This window comes from Sebastes fasciatus, chromosome 18 (assembly GCF_043250625.1).
Source record: "Sebastes fasciatus isolate fSebFas1 chromosome 18, fSebFas1.pri, whole genome shotgun sequence".
Taxonomy (NCBI): domain Eukaryota; kingdom Metazoa; phylum Chordata; class Actinopteri; order Perciformes; family Sebastidae; genus Sebastes; species Sebastes fasciatus.
In genome coordinates, this window is record NC_133812.1 from 5133890 (window position 1) to 5148090 (window position 14201).

Genomic DNA, 14201 nt, shown 5'->3' on the forward strand with positions numbered 1-14201 from the left:
ATAATCATGCCCTCTGAACAGCTACAGAACCTTTAATGTGAAACAGATAGAGGAAGTGTAGAGTTAAATGGAAACAGACCAGACAACAGAAAGGGTTCTTACAAAAGTATGATCAAATATACATATGATTGGGAGGAATTCAGAATCGCAGCCTGTCTCTATTAGCCTGTCACACATTATGGTTTTATCTACAATGTAGTTGAGGTAATAAAGGCTTCAGCCAATATCCAAGGATTTACAGCATGGCCTCACATATTTGAGTTTTGCTTGGTTGTGAAATTTACTGAAAACCTCTTAAACTTTAATATACCCACCTATGATGTACCCACGAGGGATCCATCATTAGGGGGGAAAAAAACTGATATTACATACTTTAAACCCCCCTCCAATGTTTAATATTAAGATTATTGATCATCATGAAGTTAGAGCAAGCTGACAGGTTTAGTAGCACTACCAGCAGACAGGTTGTAAACAGCATGCAGGACTAAAGGCAGACAAGTTCAGAAGACAGGCTGTATAAAATAGTAAAGTAGTAGACTGATTGCATACAGCAGTAATGGCAGCTTGCTGGTTCGTGCCGGCTGGACAGCAGTCAGGTTTTGCAGTGAGTTAAGGATTCCATCTGGTGGCCATGTGATGACATACACTTTCATTAAAAACCTCTTAAAAGCTGATGTTCCCACCTATCAAGGCCTATTGAAAGGAGGCTGGGACACGGGCGGACACGGGTCTTTAAAAGAAGCATGACCCAGCCTCTTTAAAGAGGCCTTGCCACTGATGTGGAACTGCCAAAGGTATGAGGACGGAACCTGCCAAAATCAAAAAAATTAATGAAAAAATAAATAAATGACTCAATGAATAAATAAATATGTCATTAAATGTAGCAAATATACTATTAAAAATAAATGAAGCCATTAATTAATTGATAGAATGTGACATGAATTGATATTTCTGTTTCTTATTTCTTCTTTATTTATTTATCTTTGTATTTATTCCCGTATTTTTTTTTAGTCCTCTGTTTAATTTTCTTTTTTATTTATTTATGTATTTATTTTTATTATTTATTTAATTTCATAATTATATTTTTCTAAATGTATTTATTTATCTTTGCATTTATTTTTTAAAAATGGTATATTTATTTTTAAATGTGTGTAGTTATGTATATATTTATGCATTTATTTAATTATTTCTGCACGATTCCCCTTTGCATTTTGCCCCTTATTTATTTCCCCAAACTTATTTATTTATGTATTCTTTTCTTTATACATTTCTTTATGCATTTCTGCATCATTATCCAAATGAGGGGGCTGTCACTCAACGTGTGTCATGGGGTCAGAGCCCTCCTTATGTCTATGATCATAAAAACGCTGTTGCAGTACAACAGCAGGCTTTTGCCAGTTTACACTTGTTCACACTGCTTATATTGACAGCATATTTTTCTATTATTGCATTACATGTTTGTACCTGTTTTTGTATCTTGTTGTTAGCACCTTATGTGTAGTCTGAATGTTGCATTGTTCATTCTTTTTTGTTTCACACAGGGGACCAGGGGAAACAGTTTTATTCCTCTATATATGTTCTGTATTACACCGTCTAGGCTACAGATGGATGACAATACAGTTTCTCTTTTCTTTTCTTTTTTTTTAATTAATTTTTATTTGGAGACATTGACACTTTACATGATCAAGGAATGTACATATTTGAAGCATGATGTAATGAGCAGCATTTACTTGAAAAAGTGCTTCCATTTTTTTCTTTATTTAAGTCTACATATACAATAAACATTGCGGACCTGGAAATACCTAAATAAGCTGGACCGGGGGAGTCTGAATTTGTGTTGTAGCTCATTGAAGCTTGCAAATACACAGTTTATGTACAGATCCTTGAAATTAGAGATGCCTTGTCTTTGCCAGAGAGAGAATGTCAAATCTAATCTACCTGGGAGGAAAATATTTCTCTTTTCTTAAAGGGACTATTTGTAACTTTCAGAAATGCTTGTTAACAGTGACACCTGTGGCCGTTAAGTCAACGAAAGTCAGCGTCGGGCTTGTGCTTGCTTGCTCTAAATAGACATGAACGAGCATCGCTCAAAACAGTGAGGTAACACACGTCAGCTAAAACCACAATATCACTCTATATTTCACCTGCTTGGCAGTAATGTTAGCTGACCAGACGAAGGTCTCTCCATGAATCAATGCTGATCCTAGCGTTGGCTTTTCCTGCTTCAGCCTCCAGGGCTGAAGCAGGAAGAAAAACGTTATCGTCTCTCGACTGCGCCCGCAGGGAAACACCGGCACCCGGTCAGAGACGATAATGTTTCTCTCTGCGGAGCCCCGTCACTTCACAAGACACGGGAAACCTCTGTTGGTCTGGAGGAGCTGCAGCATTTATTTCTGCACAAACGTCCACGTCCACGTCCAATATCTAGTAAATATTCACTAGATATTCTCAGAGCTAAACTAACTCTTCTGCTGTGTGGAGTGTGTGCGCGTTCACGTGTAGAGGTGGAGCGAGACAGCGAGGAGGCGCGCGGTGTGTGACTGAAGGCAACCAGGGAGAGGATCAGAGACTCCGGTCACACGCAAGCGCGCATGGGATCCCGACCCAGTACATTTATATGTGTAAAAAGTTACAAACAGTCCCTTTAAGCTCAAAACTTAAATAATGAAGATCTCAAAGCTAGAATTTGACACAGGGACCCTCTTGAAGACAGGACCTCAAGCAGGTTGATATTGTGTGTCAGAACCTATTTTCTGCTAAATTAGCACAAACCAGTTGACACAATGTCAGACCTGTATACTTATTAATTCGTGTTTTTTTCTGTATGTTTATGCATATTGATTCATTTATAGGTCTGTAAGTTATATATCCGACTCTCTTTATGTTTGCGTAGCACGTCCACGTGACGAGTCCTACGTAAAACCTTGTTCGACCAATCAGCTCCCAGTCACTAGAACCGGAAGTTGTAAGCCACTAGAACCGGAAGTTGTAAGCAAGTGGCATCATTCTCTCAGAGCAACAACAGACGTGAGAGCAGCTTCACCAGTCGAGCTGTTTGTGTCGTTGATCAGATTTTCGAGATGAAACACAACTCGAACGTCCCCGCTTTCCTCACCAAGCTGTGGACGCTGGTGGAGGACGGAGACACCAACGAGCTGATCTGCTGGAGTCAGGTAGAGAACGAGGACACGGAGTAACGGCACCCAAAGCTAGCTAGTTAGCCACTTCTACAAGCTAGCGCTAAGCAGACGACTAACGGTAGCTAGCTAGCCGTGAGTTAACGTAGCAGGTGTCGCACCTCGCCACAGCACGCTAATAACAATGAACTGTTGGGTTCAACAGCCTCCTAACTATCGGCGAGCATCAGCTGCAGCTAAACATCAGCTGTTAGCTAGCCAGTAATGTGTCTTCATTGTGTAACGTTACCTGCTTGTTAGCTAAGTTAGCAAACCAGAACCAGAATCAGAGTCGTGTTTATTGCCAGGTGTAAGAGGTATACACTAGGAATCTGCTTTGGTTTTGTTGGTGCAAGTAAACAGTACAATAACAAAAGAATAGATAAACACGTTAGAATAAAATAAGAATAAAAAAATAGAAATTCTACCAATATACAAAATAAGCTATAAACAAAAAATAAACAGATAGTGCAAATATTGCCGGTGTGCAAACAATCAGGTATCAGAGGTAGACAGAGAGAGATAGTGGGGGGGCAGTAGTGTGTGTGTGGGGCGGAGGGGCTGTTGGAGAGCCCCACTGCCCCACTTCCATCGGGGGAAACAACTGTTTTTATGGCGTGAGGTTTTGGTCCTGATGGACCTTAACCTCTTGCCAGATGGCTGAGTCTGGAAGAGATGGTGTCTGGGTGGGAGGGGTCGGCCACAATCTTTCCTGCCCTCCTCAAGGTCCTTGAAGTGTACAGCTCCTGGAGGGAGGGAAGGTTGCAGCCGATCGCCTTCTCTGCAGCACAATACTGAGCCAAATTCAACCTGTGCGTCATTTCAGCATTAGTTCCTCTATGAGTTTTGGACACTGAGTCACTACAAAGCTGTATGTTAGGGGGTTAGGAAGTGACACAGTAACGTTATATATATCCAGTGAGACGTTGTTCTGACTGTCATGGTGGTGTTGGTTGGTTGATTTACAGGAGGGCAACAGCTTCCTTGTGTTGGACGAGCAGCACTTTGCCAAGGAGATCCTCCCAAAGTTCTTCAAGCACAACAACATGGCCAGTTTCATCAGGCAGCTCAACATGTGTAAGACTGCACCAATCACGTTGTCTTTGTTTGTGATGCATGTAGTTTATGTAGTCAGTGCCTCAGAAAGGGCTGTTTGATTCTGGCTTTGTTAATTGCACACTTATAACCCAGATGGCTGGTAAGTAGTGACTGGTGATTGTCCCAGTACTGACCCACCTCTACATCTGACCAAAAAGCAGGTACACAACCAGGTCGGACTGCAACTGACGATCATTTTCACCATAATAGAATCTGCAGATCATTTTCTCAATTCATCGATTATTTGTTTTATGTCAGAAAATGGAGAAAAATGTCATAGGTGATGTAATAAGATGGCTTGCTTTATTTGGCCAACAGTCCAAAACCAAAATATACTCCATTCACTAACATGTAAGACAAAGAAGTTTGATATTTTACTTGAAAACGACAATTTAATGTTTATTAAAAAGGTCTTTATTCAGTGTAAAACGGAGCTGGATGTATGCATGGGTACCATGGTAACCACAAGGCACAATGTAAATATTTACTCAGCTGTTGTTGGCCAGATTTAGTTTGCATCCGTCAGCAGGACAAACACTCAGTTGACTGAAGTGTTGGTATTAGATGTGGGGATTAATTCTGATTTTAAACTGACTGAATAATGACAACCAGTAGTAGAGCTTGACAATATGTATGATCAGACACCGATATATATCACAGTAACTAAATGTGTTAGACTAAAAGCTAGCATGTGATTCCACCAAGTAGTCAGCAACATGGATAAAATCCTCTATCACGGTATATGTGATTTTATTTTACAATATTATGCTATAGTAAAGTTTCTGTAATCATTTGAGAAACAACCAGACAGAATAGTCTGTTTTTAAGATCATCCAGTGAATGAAGACGGGGATACGAAAGTGTTAACATGGTCTAAACAATGTGTCAAAGTGACTAAATTACAATACATGGTCTCATGGTGTCATCATATTGCATGAATAGATATACGCTGTACCATGTAATTCAATCCAATACAAAACACCTGCAGTTATTGTTGAGGTTTTAATTGATTATTTTGGTGTTATATTGTACTTATATTGAAAATTAGTATTTTGATATAAACCTCCTTGGAGACCAAATACCAAGTAAAAGACAGTAAAAGAATACCAGTGTGTATCATACATCATCACCATCTCAGATCCTTGCCTCTAGAAGCCGTCTTTACCACTATAGTAATATAAAGATAGCTCTACGTTATGATGTCTTCTGATCAGGTGACTACCCAGACACCCTTAAACGCAGCACATACGTACATAAATGTAGGAGGGTGTGTCTGTTGCTGTTTTTTTATGTTTTTTAATGTGTTTACCTGTGTGTCTGTGCGTGCAGATGGATTCCGCAAAGTGATGCACATTGACACAGGCATTGTGAAACAGGAGAAGGACGGTCCAGTGGAGTTTCAGCACCCTTACTTCAAACATGGACAGGACAACCTGCTGGAGAACATCAAGAGGAAGGTGGGGTCATCTCTCTGTCACCAAAAAATTTAGCCAAAGACCCTGCAGCGTTACCCAAAAAATACCAAACCATGACTATAATAATGACTATATCATTTCTTTAACATATTAACACAACTTGCAAGTTTTACGTTGTAGCAGTTTTAAAGCTAGAGTGAAGATACTGGCATCATATAAAAATAAAAAAAACTAAGAAATCCATTGGTACCAACCATGTCATACAAGCTTGTCGGGAAGGAGGTTAAATAACGCTCCAAACCCACGCTGCATTTTGGTGAGGAAAAACTGTCAAAACCATTTTCAAATGGGTCCCTTGACCTCTGACCTCCAGATATGTGAATGAAAATGGGTTCTATGGGTACCCACGAGTCTCCCCTTTACAGACATGCCCACTTTATGATAATCACATGCAGTTTGGGGTCAAGTCATAGTCAAGTCAGCACACTGACACACTGACAGCTATTGTTGCCTGTTGGGCTGCAGTTTGTCATGTTATGATGTGAGCATATTTTCTATGCTAAATGCAGTACCTGTGAGGGTACCAAGTTCCTTTTCTCATTTGCTGGCTAATGTCGTGACTTGTGCAAAACTCATAGATATTCCTTACATCACAGTTATGCTTCCAGGGTTAAGATTCTCTAAACACAAGATTTGATTGTGATGTTTGTCTCTCAGGTTTCCAACACTCGGCCAGAGGACAACAAGATTCGACAGGAAGACCTGTCCAAGATCTTGGCGAGTGTTCACAGTGTTCAAAGCAAGCAGGAGAACATCGACGTCGGGCTGGCCACACTCAAGAGGTGAGTGTAAAGCTCTGTACTGGTCATCCCACCAATACTACAGCTAATTAGAGTGGAAAAAACACCTTTCTGATGACATGTCAGAAACTAATTCCTGCATCAGCACTGAACATTGCCATTTCACAAAAATCAGAAGCTACAGGAAGTCATCGAAGACAGGGGCGGGTTCTGCAGTCCATTCCCTCGACTGTTAATGCAACTGAACTTGTTTGTTGTTTAGGGAGAATGAAGCTCTGTGGAGGGAGATCTCAGATCTGAGACAGATACATGCCCACCAACAACAGCTCATCAAAAAGGTGAGCGCTACACTGCACCCATCAGTTTATACACAGTCCATAGATGTAGTTAAAACCTTTCACAATCCGTTCAACGGATGATAATGTGTTTGTGCATGTTTTTCTACGTGGCTTAATGTAACCACAGCCAGCGGGTGTTTAGGTTCATCGTTGGCATCTGAGCTGCAAATCCAGTTTTCTGTTGAATCTCTGAGATTGTTTTGTTTTTTCAGCTGATCCACTTCATCGTCACATTGGTACAGAACAACCGCGTCCTGAATTTAAAACGCAAAAGGTGAGTTCACACTGTGTTACATTCCCCACATGATGTTGGGTTTCTCTGACACCCTGTTGGGTTTTTACTTTTTCATGATATTTCATATTGTTGTGTAGGTAATGGAAGTTGCAGCTAATGATTTTCTTCATCAGTTAACTATTTATTTCAGCACTCTCATGATGTAAACTCTAGTTATGTACGAACTTTTAAGTGTCGATGTGTCGTCGTCCTTTTGACAGGCCAGTTCTCATGAACAGCAACGGAAAGAAGCCCAAATACATCCATCAGATCTATGATGACAAAGTGTGTGTGGAACAGGTCAGTAAATAGCACCACTAGTGAGCTAAACATGGGAAGTGGTACCTATGGTGTGTTCCTGATATGATCGGTTACTCCTCACATTTGACTTTTCTCACTTTTCTCATTTAAATGGATGAAATTGAACATGTGATGTGTTTATATAAGAATAGTTGTGAAGTTCAGGTTTTGACTGTGTGTCCCGTTTAGTCGTCTGTAAACAGTCTGAGTGGTGTGAAGGGCTCCGAGATATCAGATGACGTCATCATCTGTGACTTGACTGAGAGTGATGCTGAGGTGGCGGCTGAGATCACAGAAGGCTCACCCAGAGCCTACGAGCAAAGGTAAGGCTATTTACCCATGACTCCTTAAAGGGACAGTTTGGGTGTTTTGAAGTGGGGTTGTATTATGAGGTACTTCTCCATAGAAGGTGTATTACTTACAGTAGATGACACAGAGGAGCTCCGGAGCAAAGCAATACAGTGCTGTGGATCGGGGCAGCAGAAAAATTTATTTTAGACACCTATGTTAAATAGTCAGCAGTATCTGTCTTGATGAAAACGTCCTCCCTCAGTGATATAGAAATCGTGGAAGTAGAGCTGGACAGCTGTGCGGTGCTGGAAGCTGAGACGGAGGTGAGCACCACCCGCACAGATGACATCAAACAGTCAGAGGCTGGTGGGTCAGCAGCAGCAGCAGACGACAGCAGCGGAGCAACCAGCAGCGCCCTGCAGCTTAACAAAGCCTCATACCTGAGTCTGGAGGACCCCGTCAAGATGATGGACGCCATACTGAACGAGAACGGAGCAATATCACAGAACATCAACCTGCTGGGCAAGTAAGTGTCAGCCTTCAGCAGAAATCTCTTCTTTTAAAATACACATTTAAAGGGCTTAATGTTTAACAGCAGAGTGGTCTGTGCAAACCAAACCGTGTCTTTGACATGAGTAGATATACACATGGCAACAAACAGTGTGTGTGTGTCTCTCTCCCGCCAGGATGGAGCTGATGGACTATCTGGACAGTATTGACTGCAGTCTGGAGGACTTCCAGGCCATGCTTTATGGAAAACACTTTGGCATGGATTTTGATACCCTCGAGGTAAAATGACATCACTTACACACTAAACCAAAGAACATTCACCTGATCAATAACACAACATACTTAAATCATTTTCATTTCGGCACTATGGATAAACTGCCAAATTTTCACATATTTCCACTGCTATAAAGGTAGCTTGTGGGGCACTAATGTGAAACACAAAGGGTTAATGTCAATATGTGTCAGTTCGTCAGTATCACAGACAATTCACGATTCTCTTGAAGCATGATTTAGGCCCTGATCAGACGCGTTTTTAGCAGCCTGGGGCAGCTTTTTGTAATTGTTTTCAATGGGAGCGAAGTGTTCTGCTCACTGCTTTTGCGTTGCAGAGTTGCTGAAAAAGTGCTTTTGTATTCATCAGTTCCTCTCCATGTGTCTTCAGGAGAGTGTGTCCTCCAAAGAGAACAGCACACAGCTAAACAAAGGCAGGACAGAGGAAGTCAACACAGGTGAGTGTAGGATACTCCCACTCCCACTCCTGCCTCAGCTTACCCGGACTGTACAACAGCCTGCAGTACAAAGTTCAGAAGCTGTAGTTGTGGTTGTTTAGCTGTTCTCCATACAACAAATAATGAATAGTGTTCAAAATCAAAGAAAGTGAGTACATTGTGTTAGGTTGGACACAGTCCAGGCTGATTTTTGTTGTGTGTGTGTGTGTGTGCGTGTTCAGATAAGCAGTTGATCCAGTACACCACTTCCCCCCTGCTGGCCCTCCTCGATAGCTGCCTTACTCACCCAGAGCTGGATCTTGGCCCCGGCAGCAGCAGCAGCTCCTATAACACCCACCTCCAGCCCTCTTCCAGCTCTGGTGCTTCTGTGGAGTCCGAGCCGCCCTCAGAGCTCCTGGACTCCAGCCCGGAGTCGAAGCAGTCGGCCCGCAGCTCCCTGATCCGCCTGGAGCCTCTGACGGAGGCCGAGGCCAGCGCCGAGACGCTCTTCTACATGTGCGAACTGAGTCCCCCTGGACCGGAGGTCGACGCCACCCTGCTGGACAGAGTGTGAGCAGGAAGGGAACCGGCGTGACGGCGATGTTGGTCCTCTACAGACTACAGACAGTCCTGACATCGTGTGTTAATATTCCCTCACCTCTCTGGCCTGAGGGCTGTTTGTTGAGAAGCAGTAACAGAAGTGAAGAAAGCACCAGTTCTGCTGGAAGAACAGCTGCAGTTTGTTCCATGTGCACATTTTTATGTTTAAGACTTTTGCATTGAAGATAACATTTGAGTTACAGACATAAGCCACATTTTCATTAAATATAATAATAACAGTTTAACAAGCTCTGGCAGGTTATTAACCCTTTGAATCTAACGGATGCAATTTGTGTGGAAAAATTGCACCACTTATTCTCAGTCGAGTCATAACTCGGTCAGAAGAGAACGCACACACATCATACACATAGTGTACATACAGATGTGTATGTGTCCATAAACCTCATAGAAATCATAGAAAATGCATGTTCCTCATATCTTCAGATCATAATCACCAGATTGATCTTCTGCATCAACAGTAAGCCAACTGATTGTTGTCATGGGAACCTCTGGACTTACTGGCAACATTATACTTCCTGATTACACCACCCAAAGCATGATGGGAAGTGTAGTACCAAAACACAAATCAAGTGACAAAACCCATAATAATTTGTTCTTTTGATTTGGCTCTAAATGTCTCCTCATCCCTGGAACACCGACACTGACTCTGTCCATTTATAGAGACATATTTACTGTGTTGTGTGTTTATGAACATACAGGCAAAAAGTTGTATTTGCATTTTTCATCCAAACAGTCCTGCACGTATAGTATCACTGACCATATTCTGAGAATAATACAGGGAGAGAGAGAGAGAGAGAGAGAACTTTATTTCCATAACTTTAATATTTTCTTCAACGCAATGCTCTCAAATGTAAAAATGGCTTGATATGCACAAACTGTGGCGAGTGTAAGCACAGGACGCTCTGACATGGACTCCCAGCACAACGCTTCATCTTTGGCCTCCTCTCCTCTTCAGTATCTTCACCATCATTATAACACGGCTGTGTTGAATACTCGATTCTGTGTTCTGCGCTCTGTAATTTCTCTATAACAGACCGTTGCTATGTATAACAGACCGTTGCTATGGGCGCAGCACTGATGTCAGACTGTGGCGGACCGTTTTTGTGTCAAAATATTGATTTCTTCAGTAAGTAGCTGTGTAATAAGTGGGATAATGTACAGCTAGCGGATCATTGATGTGAAAGAATCCCCTTCAGGGCGATGAGAGATCGCAGCATCGCTCTATCGGGGATTCTTTCACAACAATGACCGGCTCGCTGTACATTATCCCTTACTTAGAGCATTGCATCACATCCGGTCCTACAAAGTCAGTGAGGAGGCAGCATCCTCACCAACTCTGAACCTTTCTATGTACTGTACTTCTGAAAATGTATTTATTCAGATTTTTTTGTTTATCTTTTGCTTCAAGCTGAGACTCTTCAGAAAGCAACATTCCTTCAGTTAGTGTTGAGTTCAGCCGCGGCTCACTTCCCTTTGAGTTCAGCAGCATTCTAGAGAACCGGGACTAAAGGTGATCTCTACTAAAGACTGTACGTTACCTTGTTAAAGCATCAAGAGAGTGTTGTAAGTTTTAATGCTAAACCTGTCAACATTTCTTACATATACTGTATAGTTTAAATATCTCCCCTGGAGTGTGTTGTGATCAGAGACACGTCACCACAAAGGAATGGAGTCTGTGTGTGTGTGTCTGAGAGATTCACATCGTAAATAAGTCATTAAGTTGTGACTTGAGACTTGCTGTACGAGTGTCCAGCAGGTGATGCTGCCGTCCAACAAACACCACAAAGAAAATATTAGGGTCAACTTTGGTTTTCCATCCTGTAGTCTTCTCAGTTTTATCAACATACTAGAACAGTAACCAGACCTGGGCCCAGTTTCAGAAAGCAGGTTTATATTACCCAGCATCAAGTCGCCATCAGCTCAGAATAAAACCTCTGCATGTCCTTCTCTTTTATAACACAGTGATTCTGTGCACACAGGCATTATCTGTCATCTCGGTTTAAATAGTAAAAGTCGGTTTGAAGCTTTAGACACGTAGGATCAATGAATACTGATCTCTATCACTCATGTGATTGGTTGCACTGATGGACGGGGTTCCTATAATATTGTAGATTATATGTTAATATTTCTGAGTGAGCAGGATGGAGTTAGAAAGTGAGTTTTTTTTTGTTTTTTTTTTAAATAGGCTGCGTATAGTATGAACGTGTTTAAATTGCCTCCATTTGTTGAAGTAGCTGAAATAAAGTCTCTGAATGTTGTTGAGCCAAGATCCAAATTTATAATGTACTCTATTTTAAACTTTAAATTACCAAATACGTTACTACTGGATCAGATAGTGAGTTTACAATCATGTCTCTATATATTTTTTATTTTTCTTATTCAGTTGCCGGTCCCTGTGTTTTGTCTCCGTCAGTCAGATTCCACCACTTTATCATCCATTAATGTAATCAGTCTGGTAAAAGATGAATTAATGGACACCACTGAGTAAACCTTTATTGTGTTATTGACACTTTTCCCCGCTCTGACTTTTTTTTTTTTTTAAAGATAAATGTGCACAGTCAGCATATACATGCATTAATATCTCTACGTCCACTGGATTAAAACTGAGGCTCTGCCTTTTATTTACCTGTTGCCATGGTGAATCGTAGTACGGGTGAGTGATGATGGCTTTTAATGTTCAGGTTCAACCTACTGAGAGTTGATTGAACTGACTGTTCTGATGTTTCCCACCTCAGGATCAGTCAACTCAGAGTTCATATTTAGACTCAGATTTTGTTAAACCTGCTCTCTGAAACAGGGTCCTATTTGTTAAGAATGAAAACGCAGCTAAAAACATGAATTCATTTTGTTTTTAAAGGAACACTCCCTGATTTTGTTACAGCACCCAGTTGTTCCCTAAATCCCTGAATCTCCTCCAAGCTTCAATCAGTCGACGGTGTTCACAGTTTGGAACCAACAGAGGAAACGGTGTGTGAGCTGAACTCAGAGCAGCTGATCTCAGCTGTAAATGATGTATGAGTAGTGTTGAGTAGCCTCAGTACGTTCATGTTGTGGTAAAGGGAAAGTCCTCTCCCGTCTCTCTTCACTGATATACAAGTGCCCGTTTTTTCTGGTAGCGCCACACTTTAGATCTCACATCTAGTCTACTGTGCACGGGCATAGAAGTCACATGACATCTGTGTGACCTGCCCACATCCCACCAGCTGTCTGTCTTTGTTGCCAGCCTTGCAGTTACAATAAAGCAAATGCTACAGTGTTCATTTGTTGTTCATTGCTTCTCATCACACTCAGGAGACTGAAACTATTTCTATAATCTATAAGCAGAGTCAAACCAACAGTGAACTGATCCAAGGATCAAGTGTAGTGTGTGTATCCACAGCCTGGTGAACACTTTGAGTCTGTTTGGTCCATCGAGGTAAAACTGAGACCCGTTCCATAAAGAGAGTTTACCAAATAAAACAAGCTTATTTAGGTTAGTGTGACTCATTTTCAGTTGATTCAGTTCAATAAAGCAAATTCAACATAGTTCAAGCTCAGTTACTATGACAACGTATGCTAGGAAACTAACCTAGTCAGGCTCAGCCTGAGTTGTTGCTTAACCAGAGTCACACTGACCTGACGGGAAAGCAATGATTTTACCACTGACTCTCTGGAGTGATGCCATATAATTCACTTTATTAACCACTATCAGTCAAAATATTAAAGATTATAGAAAATCAACTTAAATAAATAATAAATTCAATATATTATACAAAGATAAATGATCAAATAGACATACATACAAGTTTAATTATATGGTATGTGGTATCAAACGTCCAGGTTTATGCTACATAAAATAAGTCTTAATCTAAATTACCCCAATAGAATGATAAGAGCTGCATAAATAGTTAACAATACAATAATATTGACCAGACCTGTAGCATCTAAATCCTTTATTTTCCTGATAGCAAACCATGTTTAAAAATGTATTGGTTGTATCGGATAATATATTTGCTGATATTGAGGCTTTACTCAATCTCTTTTTTGTAGCTTTCTTTTTTTTTTAAATTAAAAAATATATTTTTGAATCATAATTTCATAAATTACAAAAAAATGCACATATAATGTCAAAATGTGAAGATGTGGCCTGCAGTGTGTGTTTATCATTATGGACACTACATTAGGAGCTGTAGGGGACAATGTGATTTTCTGAAGATCCTACACATCATTGGAAACATCTAGACACTCAAGTCTGATCATTTATATTTAGGCTACTTATTAAAATCTCAATTCAATTCAATTCAATTCAATTCAATTCAATGCGATTCAGTTCAATATGCTTTATATGCATGAATACAGCAATGGCAATATTACCAAAGAGTCAAATAATAATGAGATTATAAAGAAAAAGAACAACCTACAATTTTTAAACGTGCGTGCGTCAGTATAAGTCATGGTAACGTGATGACGTAGTGCCGTCAATCACTCCAGTCTCCTCTTTTACATCTGAGTTTGACTCGAGTTGACAGATGCTACAAAACCTGATATGAACAGTGGCGGCCGGCCAATAGAGGGCCACGGGGCCTGGCCCCACCCACCTTGAGCCACCAAAAAAAAAAAAAAAAAAAAAAAAAAAATTATAAAATTATTAATTCTAAAAATTCTAAAAATTGTCAATATGTGTGTTTTTGA

At 40.7% G+C, this 14201-nt stretch overlaps 1 protein-coding gene across 2 annotated transcripts; it reads left to right on the forward strand.

Moving 5' to 3' along the window:
• The first annotated feature begins 2973 nt into the window (after positions 1 to 2973).
• hsf2 (heat shock transcription factor 2) lies at positions 2974 to 12786 on the forward strand. Of its 2 annotated transcripts, XM_074615174.1 has the most exons (13): positions 2974 to 3173; positions 4145 to 4253; positions 5604 to 5731; positions 6407 to 6531; positions 6752 to 6827; positions 7040 to 7101; positions 7323 to 7401; positions 7591 to 7724; positions 7955 to 8218; positions 8379 to 8481; positions 8864 to 8930; positions 9152 to 10178; positions 10278 to 12786. In XM_074615174.1, exons 1-12 carry the CDS (start codon positions 3081 to 3083, stop codon positions 9481 to 9483), a joined length of 1572 nt encoding a protein of 523 aa, XP_074471275.1. In that variant the 5' UTR covers positions 2974 to 3080; the 3' UTR covers positions 9484 to 10178; positions 10278 to 12786. The 2 variants fall into 2 exon arrangements, with proteins under 2 accessions (XP_074471275.1, XP_074471274.1); XM_074615173.1 differs by lacking the exon at positions 10278 to 12786 and having other exon boundaries at positions 8843 to 8930; positions 9152 to 9628.
• Positions 12787 to 14201: the final 1415 nt, after the last annotated feature.

Excerpts from the sequence above, each read along its gene's own strand:
- hsf2 (XM_074615173.1), top strand. The coding sequence starts at position 3,081 with ATGAAACACAACTCGAACGTCCCCGCTTTCCTCACCAAGCTGTGGACG. Across the intron at positions 4,254-5,603 it reads CATCAGGCAGCTCAACATGT|ATGGATTCCGCAAAGTGATG; the intron begins GTAAGACTGCAC and ends CTGTGCGTGCAG. Across the intron at positions 8,482-8,842 it reads TGGATTTTGATACCCTCGAG|TTCCTCTCCATGTGTCTTCA; the intron begins GTAAAATGACAT and ends TGTATTCATCAG.